This window comes from Eschscholzia californica, unplaced genomic scaffold (assembly GCF_041429995.1).
Source record: "Eschscholzia californica isolate CP2 unplaced genomic scaffold, dmEscCali1.0.p SCAF_1, whole genome shotgun sequence".
In the NCBI taxonomy this organism is placed as follows: domain Eukaryota; kingdom Viridiplantae; phylum Streptophyta; class Magnoliopsida; order Ranunculales; family Papaveraceae; genus Eschscholzia; species Eschscholzia californica.
Window position 1 is genome coordinate 27916465 of NW_028238198.1, and position 13267 is coordinate 27929731.

A 13267-nucleotide genomic window follows, 5' to 3' on the forward strand; every position below is an offset into this window, starting at 1 on the left:
ACAGAATTAAAAATTAAATAAGGGGATTCATTTCTTTATGTGAATTTGAGTTAGTTCCTTTTTGGCCCCCAATATGACTAACTCGTCATTTTGGCCCCCAAATTATCCAGCCTGCTTTTTTGTCCTTCAAGCAAAATTTTAAATTATTCCTATTCTTTTTCTTTCTAAAATTTTTCTCTTCTTTCTTGTATTGCAAACCTCCATCAATATGGGTCCAAGGTTTGGTGAAGGAGATATGTTCGCGGAAAACATCCCATACGCAAACGAAGAAGATGGGACCACTTGAAGCAACGTCTGACAAAGGGATCCCTTCGCTAAACTTTTCTAGAAGGGATAAGAGAAAGGGATAGAGAAAAATTGGAAAACACGAGAAAGGCAACTTAGAACCAAAAGGTATAAATTTTGGTTAGGTTGGACAATCTGAAAGACCAAAATAGCAATTTGGTCATATTTGGGGGGCAAACACGAATAAATTCCTTATATTATTTGTATGTTTATTTGAAATTTATCAAAATTGAGTGCAGTAGATTGTTGACAACTAGGGGGGGGGGGGGGGGGGGTAGTGGAGCAAGACTTTCGCGGACTCTTGAGAGTCCGCGAAAGTCTGAGGCATTCAAATCCAGACATTTGAGAGTCCACGAAAGTCTGAGGCATTCAAATCCAGACATTTGAGAGTCTATGAAAGTCCGAGGCATTCGATTGTAGACAAAATATGTCCCAGACTTTGGTGGACTTCATAGTTTGATGAATTTGTGAAGGATTTGGGACAAATTTGGAAGCCAAAATGTCTTTCAAAAAACAAGAGACATTTGAAGTCCATCATGTGATCAAACAACAATAATAATATTAAAATAATAAATGTCTACCAAATGTCCATCAATGTCCACAAATATTCACAGATGTTTACGAAAGTCGAAAAATATATTTTTGAAATGTTAGTATAAATATATTATTTCATGTGATTAAACAATAATAATAATATTAAAATAATAAATGTCTACCAAATGTCCATCAATGTTCACAAATATTCACAGATGTCTACGAAAGTCGAAAAATATATTTTTGAAATGTTAGTATAAACATATTATTTCATGTGATTAAACAATAATAATAATAATATTAAAATAGTAAATGTCTACCAAATGTCCATCAATGTCCACAATATTTACAGATGTCTACGAAAGTCGAAAAATATATTTTTGAAATGTTAGTATAAATATATTATTTCATGTAATTAAAAAATAATAATAATATTAAAATAATAAATATCTACCAAATGTCCATCAATGTCCACAAATATTCACAGATGTTTACGAAAGTCGAAAAATATATTTTTGAAATATTAGTATTAATATATTATTTCATGTGATTAAACAATAATAATAATATTAAAATAGTAAATGTCTACCAAATGTCCATCAATGTCCACAATATTTACAGATGTCTACGAAAATCGAAAAATATATTTTTGAAATGTTAGTATAAATATATTATTTCATGTAATTAAAAAATAATAATAATATTAAAATAATAAATATCTACCAAATGTCCATCAATGTCCACAAATATTCACAGATGTTTACGAAAGTCGAAAAATATATTTTTGAAATGTTAGTATTAATATATTATTTCATGTGATTAAATAATAATAATAATATTAAAATAATAAATGTCTACCAAATGTCCATCAATGTCCACAAATATTCACAGATGTCTACAAAAGTCGAAAAATATATTTTTGATTAGCACAAATATAATATGCATTACACATTTTGTCAGTGGACTCAAGATCTTAAAATGTCCCCAGGACATTTTGTCTATGGATCAAATGTCTTGAAATGTCTATAAAGACATTTTGTCTACAAACTCTCAATGTCTTGAAAATGTCTATGAACACATGTTGTCAATAATAACTCATCCGAAATGTCTTGAAATGTCTACGGGACATTTTGTCTATGAAAGTCTGTGAAAGTCCCGCTCCACTACCCCCCTAACTATCTTTGCGTATGAATGATTGAAGTGCTTCCATCTGAAAAGGTTGGAACTTCTAAGCTCAGACCACCAGAAGACTAATGTATATGACAATTTTACCCTTGTATTTTGTACTGACTGGAAGGGTAGAAAGGTCAGAATTGGAGTTATATGTATTGGCTTGACTCTAAACCCTTTCTGTTGTCTTTCCAAATGGGTCCAAACTAGAGATCTAGATGATGGAGATAGTACATACTTCTACAGACAAAATTAAAGAAGAATCCAAGGGGATGTATAATTTCAGGAAATAAAATACTAATTAAGATTTCAAAAATAGAAATCTAAATAGGGAATTTTAAGAATATCTAGTGTTATTTATAATGTTTATTAATACTATATTTCTATTAAAAGGCAATATTTGAACTTTGTTGTGCGAAATTCAGCACGCGACAAAATAAAAAGAGATATCAAATAACTTATGAATAAATAATTGAAAATTCTTTGATTCATTTTCAATTCTATTCGATTCATAACTAACTGAAAATCTTGCCTCTATGTTTATCCAATAGTCAAATTTCATTTCTCAAATTCTTGGATAACGTATGAATTGTTCTTTTCAATTGAACAGTACTAACTTTAAGATTCAAATTTGATCGTTTGACAAATATGAAAGCGAAAATTTTTTAGTTTGGTGAAAAAATGGAGGACTAAAGTGAAATTAACCCTTTATATTATTTGGGGTTAGCAACTTGAGAATGTGGAGAAAATTGAGGGTGGGACATAGTGAGGGGTTTTGACAAGTAGTTGAGAGAGCTTGGAAAGTTTGGTAGGAAATGGGGAAAGTTGATAGATGATGACGTCAGCACGTGGAGGCTCAGCCTCTTTTTCAAGTTCAACCACCAAAATAGGGCATGGGGACTCTTCTAAATATACACAAAAAACCTAGCTCCCTTCCTTGATAGAACCAATTATCATACTAACTTTGACGGGTAGTTTTGAAATAAAATGTACCCATCTTATTCACTTGTACCGGTAGGTGTGAGCGAAAAATCGACAAACAAAATTAATCTGACCGAAGTTGAATTTGTTGCAGTTGAATTAAAAATGAACTTTATTGATTTTGTTTGACTTCATAAGTATTTTGTAACTGATCGAATACAAATATTTTTTTCTAGCGTTATGTATTATTGAACTATTTGAAATTTCATGATAAAATTATGTAGTTTACTCTTTTTTTTTTTTTTTTTGTTAAGGATTATGTAGTTTACTCTTATGTGTGTAATAATAGTATCTATGAGACGGGCTTTGATTGAGGAAAAAAATAGTCAAAACAGCCAACCAAATCTCATCTTGATATCGTCTGATGGTTTTAGTTTTTTGCGTCGTATGAAGTTGGCTCCTTTGAGATGACTGTAACTATAGTACCTAGTAACTTAGGTTAATTAAACAGTAAGTCTGAATTCAGCCACTTATTATGTCACTCAAATAAACCCAAAACCAGATTATATTTGTCTTTAAGACGAGTCAAACTTCATGTCAATTTAGATATTGAGTCAAACTTTAGATCTCTGATGGAGAGAAAAACAAGCATTGTCTCAGACATTGGTGTTCCGCTTTGTTTACCAGGACCAAAATAGAATTCGACAGTATTTGGGACAATAGTCTCTTAATGAAGACTTAATTTTATGGCCAACTTTAATAGATTGGAACTAACAAGAATCGTCTATACAGTGGAATTAGAAGCATTTCAATTGAAAAAAGAAAGGAAAAAAAGACAGGAATTAGAAGAAAGTAAAAAGAATTCCAAAAAGACAATATATACCACCTTGACCATTAGTCATTTTGTTCAGAGTGAGACCCTACTTTATGTTTGAAGTCAGTCTGTCAACAGATCTTGACAACATATAGGACGTCCCAACAAAGACCTAAAAATTTGTACCCCAGGCTCCCATTAGGCATAGGACAATGTTACTCCACAAAAGTGAAACATCCAAATTGTTATAGTACCACTTCTGCACTATTTCGACCTATATGTCAATAGATATTGTAGAATTAATATATTCCTTCTTAACCCAAAGCTTGTACATAAGATCATGAACTAATCAACAATGCCAGTCAAAGAAATGTTTCCATCTTCGGTTTTGCCTCACAAGGACAAGATGAGGTTTACTAAACCGTAGAAGCCCCGAAGTGTTGTATATATATATATATATACACACACACACATACCGTCGACCCATCGGTACATTGAACCCTCTCACATGAGGGGTTGTAGCGGATTGCTGTCTCATAAGAGAGGTATATATCCAACCCGTCTATACATACATATTTTTGTCAAACAAAAACAGAGCTCATAATATCGGAAGGAAGACAAGTCTTAAGATTGTATCTTTTTGTAGTTTCTCTTGCATCACATCAATAATGTCTTTGCTCTTTCCTCCAAATAGAAGTCTAGCAACTTTTTTTGGGTACCAATAATAATAATAATAATAACAACAACAATATTGTTACCTAGGAAAAAAATGGTTTTTCTCCTACACTTGATTCACATGTAAGCTCATATACACAAATCTATATGTACTAACCCGTAAAAAGGAGTATGGTTAGCTCTTTTCGTCTTGGCTTGTGTGTTCTTGTCGCACAAACTGGCCTCGAACTCGAGGTCTTTGCTCTGCTAGTGTCTTCCTACTCTGGTATCGAACCTGTCGAATAAAATAGTAAAACATAAATCACGAGGGTGACTCAAGAGTTTAAGATTCTTTCAGCTATGGATCATTAAACTGTCATTTAACAGATGAGAATCAAGTTGATGGTCATGTAACCTTTACAGGGTTGTATATGAAACAATCGATCTGTGATCTGTTTCTCAAATATAGGGTGGAGAGCATCATCATGTTTATGTTTGCATGGATTAGAATAGCAGAATCTGTAATATGCCCTAAGGTTTAGAATCTCCATGGTTAGGACATTTTGTTTATTTGTCACATCTGGGCAAGCAGGAAAACCAACTCCTTGGAATAACACGAACATTAACCTCATGGAGTTTGCCTCTCTGCCTTCAGATTCCTTTTTTAGGTACCCTTATTTCCTTTCGTTATAAGTTCTGATACTATCCTAAAGCAGTAAAGAAACTTAACCAGATAAGGCATGCCATTACCTTTTTCTCGAAGCATCTATCTTTTCTTTTCTGGCGGAATTTGTTCAATGCAGCTTCTCTCTGAGTTAACCGGTTAGGCTCCGTTCCACTCCCACTTCCACTGCCACTACCGGCACCTGCTTCACTTTTCCCATTATCACTTTCTATGTTCATCCCACCAATGTTTAAAGTTTTGCTGCTTCCATTAGGTACACTGCTGCCATGGTTACTACCTGAGACACTCACATTCAAGCTGTAATTGCCACCATTACCTTCAAGTGATCCAAATAAATTTGAAGACCCACTTCGAATGTCATGTGATGAATCATCATTTTCGGGTTGTTCTTGTTCTTGTTGTTGAAGTTGTTCTTTTTTGTCGTGTACATGGTGGTGATGGTGGTGGTAGTGATGATGATGGTGCTGGACCTGGACCTGCTGATTCACACCTCCTGGTTGCTCAACCAGGGTGGTAACTACAACATTATCGGCCTTCTGGGGAAGGATTTGTTGAGGTGGACATGTACCCTCGTTCTGTACAGGTCGGATAGCAGATGGATGTAGGCATATAGCTGCAGATGTGGCTGCCGATTGCTCGTCGAGAGCTGAGAGTTTCACGGCATTATTTTTAGTGGTGGGGGCCATACGTTTGTTGTTACTACTTCCATTTGACTGTTGATTGTACGTAGAGTCTGCCTTCATTGCATCTGAGCTATTATACCTGCAAAGTGACAGACGAACTTCTATAATATCATACTTCGTAGAGAAATTCTAGATATACCATCTTCCATACCACAATAGTGATTGCAAGATGTGGAAGCTGGAAGGTAGTATACAATGTTGCACATGCACATATACAGCTGTCAGCACATGTGGTCAGGAAAGATGGTATATCTATCGTTGCTCTAACCTCGTCCTCCGAGTTATTATATAATCAGATTAACGGAGTCAGAGATAGAGAGTAGATGTGCAAGTCATTTTCTGCTAGTACCTTGAAAAGGCTGAAAGATTTGTACGTCTCAAGACGTTGCGTTCGTCGTGATCATCCCTACCAACATCTCCAGTTCCTCTCAGCCTCTTCAAACTAAGCTCGAGGGACAGTGATTCTCTAGTATCAGAAGTGATAGTATTTTTGATATCTGAGACCTTGTATAGGCCAGATGGTGCTTCGAATAAATTAGTTTCTATTCGTTTATCAACACAATTGCTAATCAAAGCTATGTTATTGTTATCTTTAGCAGCATGGGTCCTCGATTCACCTATAGGAACCCCTCTGTTGAGTTCCATAGATCCTTCTTTTGATCTCACGTAGTCTTTGCTAAGTTCTAGTTCGAGCAAGTTATCCTGAGTTCTGGTGAGGTTGGTGTAAATCTGATCACTTGCATCTTCATTCTGCAAATCTGGGTTTCCAAGTACCCTAATCTCCGTATCCTTGCCGACTTGAACATTATCTGAGAAAATAGGAAAAGGCCAGAATACGAAATGGTAAATCAGAACCATAAATGGCTGTACAATAGACACCTCATAGTCTCAGAGATGCTTTCAAGGTTACCATGAGATTTTTCTTCCTCTTCCTGCTGCTTATCTTTTGTCACGAGCGGCACCCAGTTACTATCCAACCCTTCATTTTTCGAAAGGATAGACCGGGGACATTTGCTATATGGCAGGTCTGGTTGTTGCCACGAAGACATTTGTTCAGGGCTGTCGACTTCAACTGCCTGCTTTGTGCAGGAGCTCTAGAAAAATTAATTTATGAAGAGAAACAGTAAAACAAGTCATGTGCCATCGGTTCTCGTACTTTAATTTAAATTATAGTTCAAAACATCCTGAATCCATCTAAACCATCAACAGTATGAATGAGACTCATGTGAAAACAAACTTAGTTGAGGTTATTGAAAGTTGAAAGTAACACACACACACACACACACCTTATACTGCCATTCAGTCAAAACGATAAAATAAAGAGTTGCAATTAATGGTCAGTTCACTTGAGAGACCATTAATCAAATTTGAATTTTAGGCTAAAGGCTTTTCCAACTTATCTAATGGCCCATCAGCATGAATTCTTGCATAATGGACTAATGGAGTCACTCGTAGACAAAAGTGTCATGTGATGTGACACCTGTCTTAGTACCAGGCATATTGTCCATGATTTCGGCATTACCCAGGCCCACGAGCCTAGTTCCAGCTTTTTCCTTGGCATGGGCCTGCCTAGAGCACCCCAGGCTTCCCCACCAAAAAGGCCTAGCTGATATGTAAGACAAGGTGTTATGTTATAACCCAGGAGTTAAGCGATTTCGGACCAAGTGCCTTACACATGAAACTTCCGTTTCTCATCACTATGTTTATAAGAACTGAAGCACCCAACAAAGAATTTTTTTTATGCAAGTTAATTGACCATGGTATCACAATCATACCCAAAATTAAGAGGAGCTAAAAGGCAACATAAGTGAAGATGAAGTTATTTCATAAAAAAAAAATCTCAATAGTCGTGAACCATACCTGTGTACCACTTCCATTGTCACTTCCCTCCCTGACACCTAATTCAACGCTGTCATTTTCACCCTCGTCATTGCTTCCAGTGTTGTTATCAGACCTTTCAACACTATTTGATTTTGCATTTTGTTGAGGCGATATTCCACTTTCAGATCTACTACCGCTAGACTGTGCAAATGACGATAGATTACTTAAAGGTCGAAGAGATAAAATAACCCACAATTCTAGGCCCATAATCAACAACTAAAACAGAAAAAAAAAACAGCTAAGCAGGAAAGTGCTAGTGGAACTAGATGTTTTGTTAATAATCCTTGAACTTAAACTTGCTATCTGTCTTACGAATGAAAACCAGTTTACTAGTACGTCTGAGCAGAATAGCTTATCCAAGCATGTCAGCTAATCTGCCAATAGCAGTTGACAAAGGCCAGACTTCTGCAATCAGTTCATGACATAGATCCTCAACTATCAAGCCGATGGATATAGAAACTCACACTGTGGCATCTCCTCCAAACGTGCTGCCAAAGGTTTTTGAGTTCATTCTTTCGAATTGGCTTCACTAGAAAGTCAACTGCACCCTTTGACAAACACTTAAAGACAATACCCATAGAATCATGGGATGACATCACTGCAGCAAAAAATTCATCAGCCAGCAACTAAATATGTCACAAACATTATGAAGGAGGGACCAGATTCATTCCATTTATTAGAAGAAGATGTGGTATAAGAATATTACTTACTAATAACAGGAATATTCTTGAAAGTATTGTGGCTCATAATCTTGCATAGCAGACCAATGCCTGATAGACAAGGCATGACTACCTCAGTTAAGACGAGATCAATGTGATTTGTTAGGTCTTGCAGAATCTTCCAAGCGTGAACACCATTTGCAGCAGCAGCAACTATAAAGGCGTAAAATAGAACAATGGAAGTGAGGACACATCATGCCTTTTGTCAATGAACTAATAAGAAAATGCAATTAAACGGTCACTGTAATACTAGCTCCAAAAGTATCATAAAAATATACTAGTTTCATATAGTAATAACTTCATCATAGTTAATGAACTTGTAGTTTATCATTAAGATCTTAATAATTCTTCAATCCAAATAAGAATCGAAGGCAACCACTGGTTTGGAATTTCGTTTGGTTTTTTGCTTTTCTTTGTTTCTATAGTTACTTTGTAGTTACATCTCACAAATAAATTTAAAAAGAAACGAAATATACAAATGGCAATAATATAACTAATACCAAGTATTGTATTTCTACAAGTAAATTGAAGTTCGAAGCACACCGTAATTTAGTCATTCAATAACAAATCTTTCTAATTTTAGCAGGTTACTTGATTTAGCGAAGGTTATTCACTTTTCTAATTCTTTTTATCATTTCTGTCATTGATGACATCCTGCAAACTGGCTATCTTAGTCAGCCTAATTAAATACACAAATAGTCAAAAGCAAGAGAGAAGTCGATACGTGGAAAGCGTGGTGGGTTTGAGTAGAAAAGGAGGAATTGGAGGTAAGATTTGCTCAAAGCTTAGAGCACTATGATTTCCTAATGAAAACCCTAAAAAATTGAATATAAAGTCAGAATTTGGAGGTATCAATCCCCTACAATTTGAAGCCCAAAAGAAAATTAAACCTATAGTGAAAACTATAAGTGGATTTGCTTATCTGTTTTTGTCCTGAAACCTTCTCGTGTTTCTCTCAATCTAAAGGGCCTATGTTAGTTCTATGGCTGTTAAAGAACTAACGAAAGATCAGTAGATATTTGAATACCAAGAAGGGTCACAGTCAGTGTTTAAAATAGTGCATAAGACGTGCATGCCTTGAGGCAAAATATAGGTGTACCGCATCAAAACTTGTTGAGTTAATCAAAAGGGTTAGAAGTGACCAAAACATTCATATCCTTGAAGTTTACTACTAAAAAACTAAATTCTGTAGTACTATGAACAAATTCAATAAATTGTACTATTAACAAAATAAAATACTATTACTGCACTAAAATATATGAAACTAAAGCTACGCCTCTTTACTGCCTCACACTGTCAAAGAACCCACATTGAGGTGGAAAAACGTTTTTTTTAACATTGGTCACAATAACAACCAAAATTCATATATCTATATGTAGAGTATTTCTTTATCTTGTAATAGTAAAAAAAAAACTGTCTCCCAGCTACTAACCTTCATAACTACAATTCCGAAGCAGAGCGCTGATCACATGTCGAGTTGAATCATCATTTACTACCAGTAGAACCTTCAGAGATCTGAGAGGAAGAAACCTCTCCCAACAAACCACTGGCCCAGGAGGCTGTGGCTGCTGCTGCATCTTTTGCATACCATCTTGAGCTCCCATGGTTCTTTCACGTTCACTATGAATAGCTTCTATAACCTCATTAATCTTCGACTCTTCTTCCACCGACTGACCTTGCCTCTGACCCACAAATCCACCCTTAACTTCCTTATGCGTGTAGAGTTTATGGTAATTTATTTCTACCAACCCCTTCTCAGTACCATTATTTTTCATTTCAAAACTTCCCATTAACCAGATACGAAAAGCCCTCTTATAAGGAAAATACTAGATTGAACCAATAAGAGATGGCACTTAAAACCACAAGAGAATTTGCACATTCTGTTTCCTTCAAGAAAATACCTACTAGAAACCCTTTCGACTTAATACCAAATACCATAACAAGTCAATTAACGAGGCAAACTAGTCACAAGCAAAGCAAATCCAGTAACATAAATCACTAATTCAAACTTCACTTGTATATCTGCACAAAAACAAACTAGGTTTACTTATCCGACGAGATCTAAAAATCACAAACACAAAAATACTTTGAGGTTCAGTCCCTTAAGCCTAAGGACATTTATTAGCTATTTAATTCAATACCTATTAAAGCGATGAAAATCGATCTGAACAATTAATACAGGAGTCATCAAATAGATGATTTTGAACAGCTTAATCTCTAAATAACAGTACTATTTGAAATCAGATGAGATTAATAATTCAAAAAATGGTAACAATCTCCATCAATTATACTTATTAAAGTCCTCTATTCTAATTAAAAACAAGAACTAAACCGAAAAGAGCTTTAGAATTGAAAAATTACCTTCCTAACTCCATTAATGAATCTTGAAGCAGTCATCTTCATGTAAAATCAAGATTCAAGCAATAATAGAAGAATAATTGCACAAACATTCAGATCAGAACTTAAAACTCAGCAAAAATTCCAAAGTTTTGAGAGGTTAAATTGAATCGAAGATCGATAAAGATAAAGCTAATGATTTTCATATATATATATAATTAGGGTTTCCTTTTGTGTTCAATTTGGTTGGTTGAGAAAGAAGTAATAAAGAGGAGTCAAATCTGAAGTGAGAGAAAGATATCTTTTTAAGGGATTGAAGGAGAAGATATTATTAGGGGAAAAATGAAACGAAGATGACGTGGACAAAATGATGGTCGGAAGCGTCCCTGGGTTACACGTAGGATAAGGGTTGTATGACGTGGTTGAAACCAGAGAATGATTGGGGCTGAGTTGGACAAAATCTAAAGCGAGATGCTCATGTGATGCTTTCGTATCTTACGCGATTTTTCTGATTGTGTCTTGCCGACGTGGCGATACTCAAGGCTTAGTTGGATGTCCTCTCGTTTAGAACAAGAAAGCTGCTAAAGGCACCCCTTAAAATTGCATACTCTTAGATTCGAACCAGACCGAGACCACTCGTGTCTTTCAGATTTTGGAAACCTATTCTACTTACAGACCATTCAAAATCAACCTACAATGGATAATAAGTTTTTTTCAAAGATTTCTCACTTCAAAAATTTTCAACACCAGATAAAATTAAAAAATTAAAAAAATAAAAAAAAGTAGGGTTCTTGGTGTCTAATAAAAAATAAAGATCTTTTAAAGCCTATCTTTAGTATTAACAAGCTATAAATAATACTCTTCGAAAAACACATAAAAATCTAAGGGTTTTGATGGAGATTTTGAAAAAAAAGAATCCAAATGAAAATGGAAGAAGAAAAGAAAGTCAAGGAATGTTTGGGGTGCCAATAACAAATATGTACAGAGCGTGAATAACAATTTCGTAGAGCACCTATAACCAATATAGTCTAACTCTTTCAACAAAAAAGAAAAATTTAGTCTAACTCAATATAGTCTCCCAAATGGGAGGCTCTAGTGCTCTTGAGGGAGCCTCTAAATTTTTGAGTTCAACTCTAAGGGGGCCTCCCAAATGAAGTGCTCCCAACTCAAATGCAATTTGTTTAGTGTGTCCGTGTCTGGAATTATCTTCTTAAAGTTAAATGTGTCAATCGTTTATTCCGTTTTGGCGGTCAATTTCTGACTAACTCACCGTTTTAGTCCCCCCTTAAGTGACCGACAATTCGATTTGGGACTCAAGGGCAAAAAGATTCAACTTTTTCCAGTACCTTGGAGGGGGCAAAATAGAACATATTCTAAAAAACTTTAAAACATTAGAGGCACCTCATCTCCTTTAGTTTCCCCCATTTCATCACTTTATTTCATCTCTCCACTTCACCGCCTTCTCCAGCGAAGGTCGTCGGCCTATCAATATTTCCTGCGACTTTTAAATTTAAAAAAGAAAAACAAATCTTTTTATTTCTTCTTTTCACTCTTTCTCTTTCTCTCTTTATCTTCACTAGACCCTAGATTTGGTTTGGGGAATCCCAAGCTTCAATGAAAGCTCCAACAAACCGTGGTTTGGGTTTCCCAAACCCTAGTGAAGAGAGAAAAGAAAAGAAAAAAGATAGAAAAAAGAAGAGGAATGGAGAGGAAGAAGAGAAAAAATTGTGATTGACGGTCGCCGGAAATTTTGACGGGTAGGCAACCTTCACCAGAGAAGACGGTGAAGTGGAGAGATGAGATGGAGATCAAGTGAAATGAAGTGGAAGAAATTAAATGAGATGAGGTAGCTTTAATGTTTTAAGTTTTCTAGAATTACTTTAATTCTTGCCCCCAGGAGAACTTTCGGAAAAAATTTAGACTTTTTTGCCCTTTTTAGAGCCAAACCTAGAAGAAATTGAGGTAAGCTACATGTTAGAGCAATGAAATTGAGGTAAGTTGCATGTTAGAGCAACTCCAATGTGTTGGGTTGGGGCTGGGAAGAGCCCGAGCTGAGGGAATCCCAGCCCCACCCAATATTAAGACAAACACCTCAGCTCTCAGCCCCAATATTAAGACAAACAAGAGATCCTTATAAGGGAGATTTATAGGGCCCTCTCATTTTTGTTAAAGGCCTCCCCTCAGTGATAATTTAGCAAGTAAAATGGTTCATGAGGAGGCATTTTAACAAAATTGTGGAGGCCTTATAAAACTTCCCTCCTTTATAATTAAGATTCAACTGGTGTTCAAGAGTGGCCTCTCTAGCATTGTCTGGCACTATGCAATTAGAGTGAAAGATTGAGAAATCATAATACTTCTCATAGTATTTAATGTTTAGATGTTTTAGGACTTCGACATGATTCTGGGGATAAATTGGTTAGAGCACCGTAATGCAAACATGGGTCCTAAGGGAAAGTTGTCACCCTTTTAAGTTACTAGAAAGCACACATATGGTAATTAAAAAAAAAAATCATCGTCAATCTCCTACGAATACCAAAGCCAAGTATATTATCCTAACATAATAAACTAATAGTAGAAAGCAAAG

At 35.4% G+C, this 13267-nt stretch overlaps 1 protein-coding gene across 2 annotated transcripts; it reads right to left on the minus strand.

Moving 5' to 3' along the window:
- Nucleotides 1-4333: 4333 nt before the first annotated feature.
- On the minus strand, nucleotides 4334-11139 carry LOC147565727 (two-component response regulator-like APRR7). Of its 2 annotated transcripts, none has more exons than XM_086652235.1 (9): nucleotides 10708-11139; nucleotides 9779-10368; nucleotides 8338-8499; nucleotides 8092-8225; nucleotides 7607-7768; nucleotides 6657-6822; nucleotides 6096-6555; nucleotides 5129-5825; nucleotides 4334-4673 (listed from the first exon to the last, which is right to left on the minus strand). In XM_086652235.1, the coding sequence occupies exons 2-9, from the start codon at nucleotides 10134-10136 to the stop codon at nucleotides 4575-4577; spliced, it is 2238 nt and encodes a 745-aa protein (XP_086508361.1). In that variant the 5' UTR covers nucleotides 10137-10368; nucleotides 10708-11139; the 3' UTR covers nucleotides 4334-4574. The 2 variants fall into 2 exon arrangements, with proteins under 2 accessions (XP_086508361.1, XP_086508360.1); XM_086652234.1 differs by having other exon boundaries at nucleotides 6657-6840.
- Between the last annotated feature and the right edge of the window lie 2128 nt (nucleotides 11140-13267).

Bases quoted from the DNA above. Each gene is read 5' to 3' on its own strand.
- LOC147565727 (XM_086652234.1), bottom strand. From the start codon at position 10,136: ATGGGAAGTTTTGAAATGAAAAATAATGGTACTGAGAAGGGGTTGGTA. The intron at 8,500-9,778 runs GTTAGTAGCTGG...ACGCCTTTATAG, and splicing joins TCGGAATTGTAGTTATGAAG to TTGCTGCTGCTGCAAATGGT. The intron at 4,674-5,128 runs GTAATGGCATGC...TTTATTCGACAG, and splicing joins ATAGATGCTTCGAGAAAAAG to GTTCGATACCAGAGTAGGAA.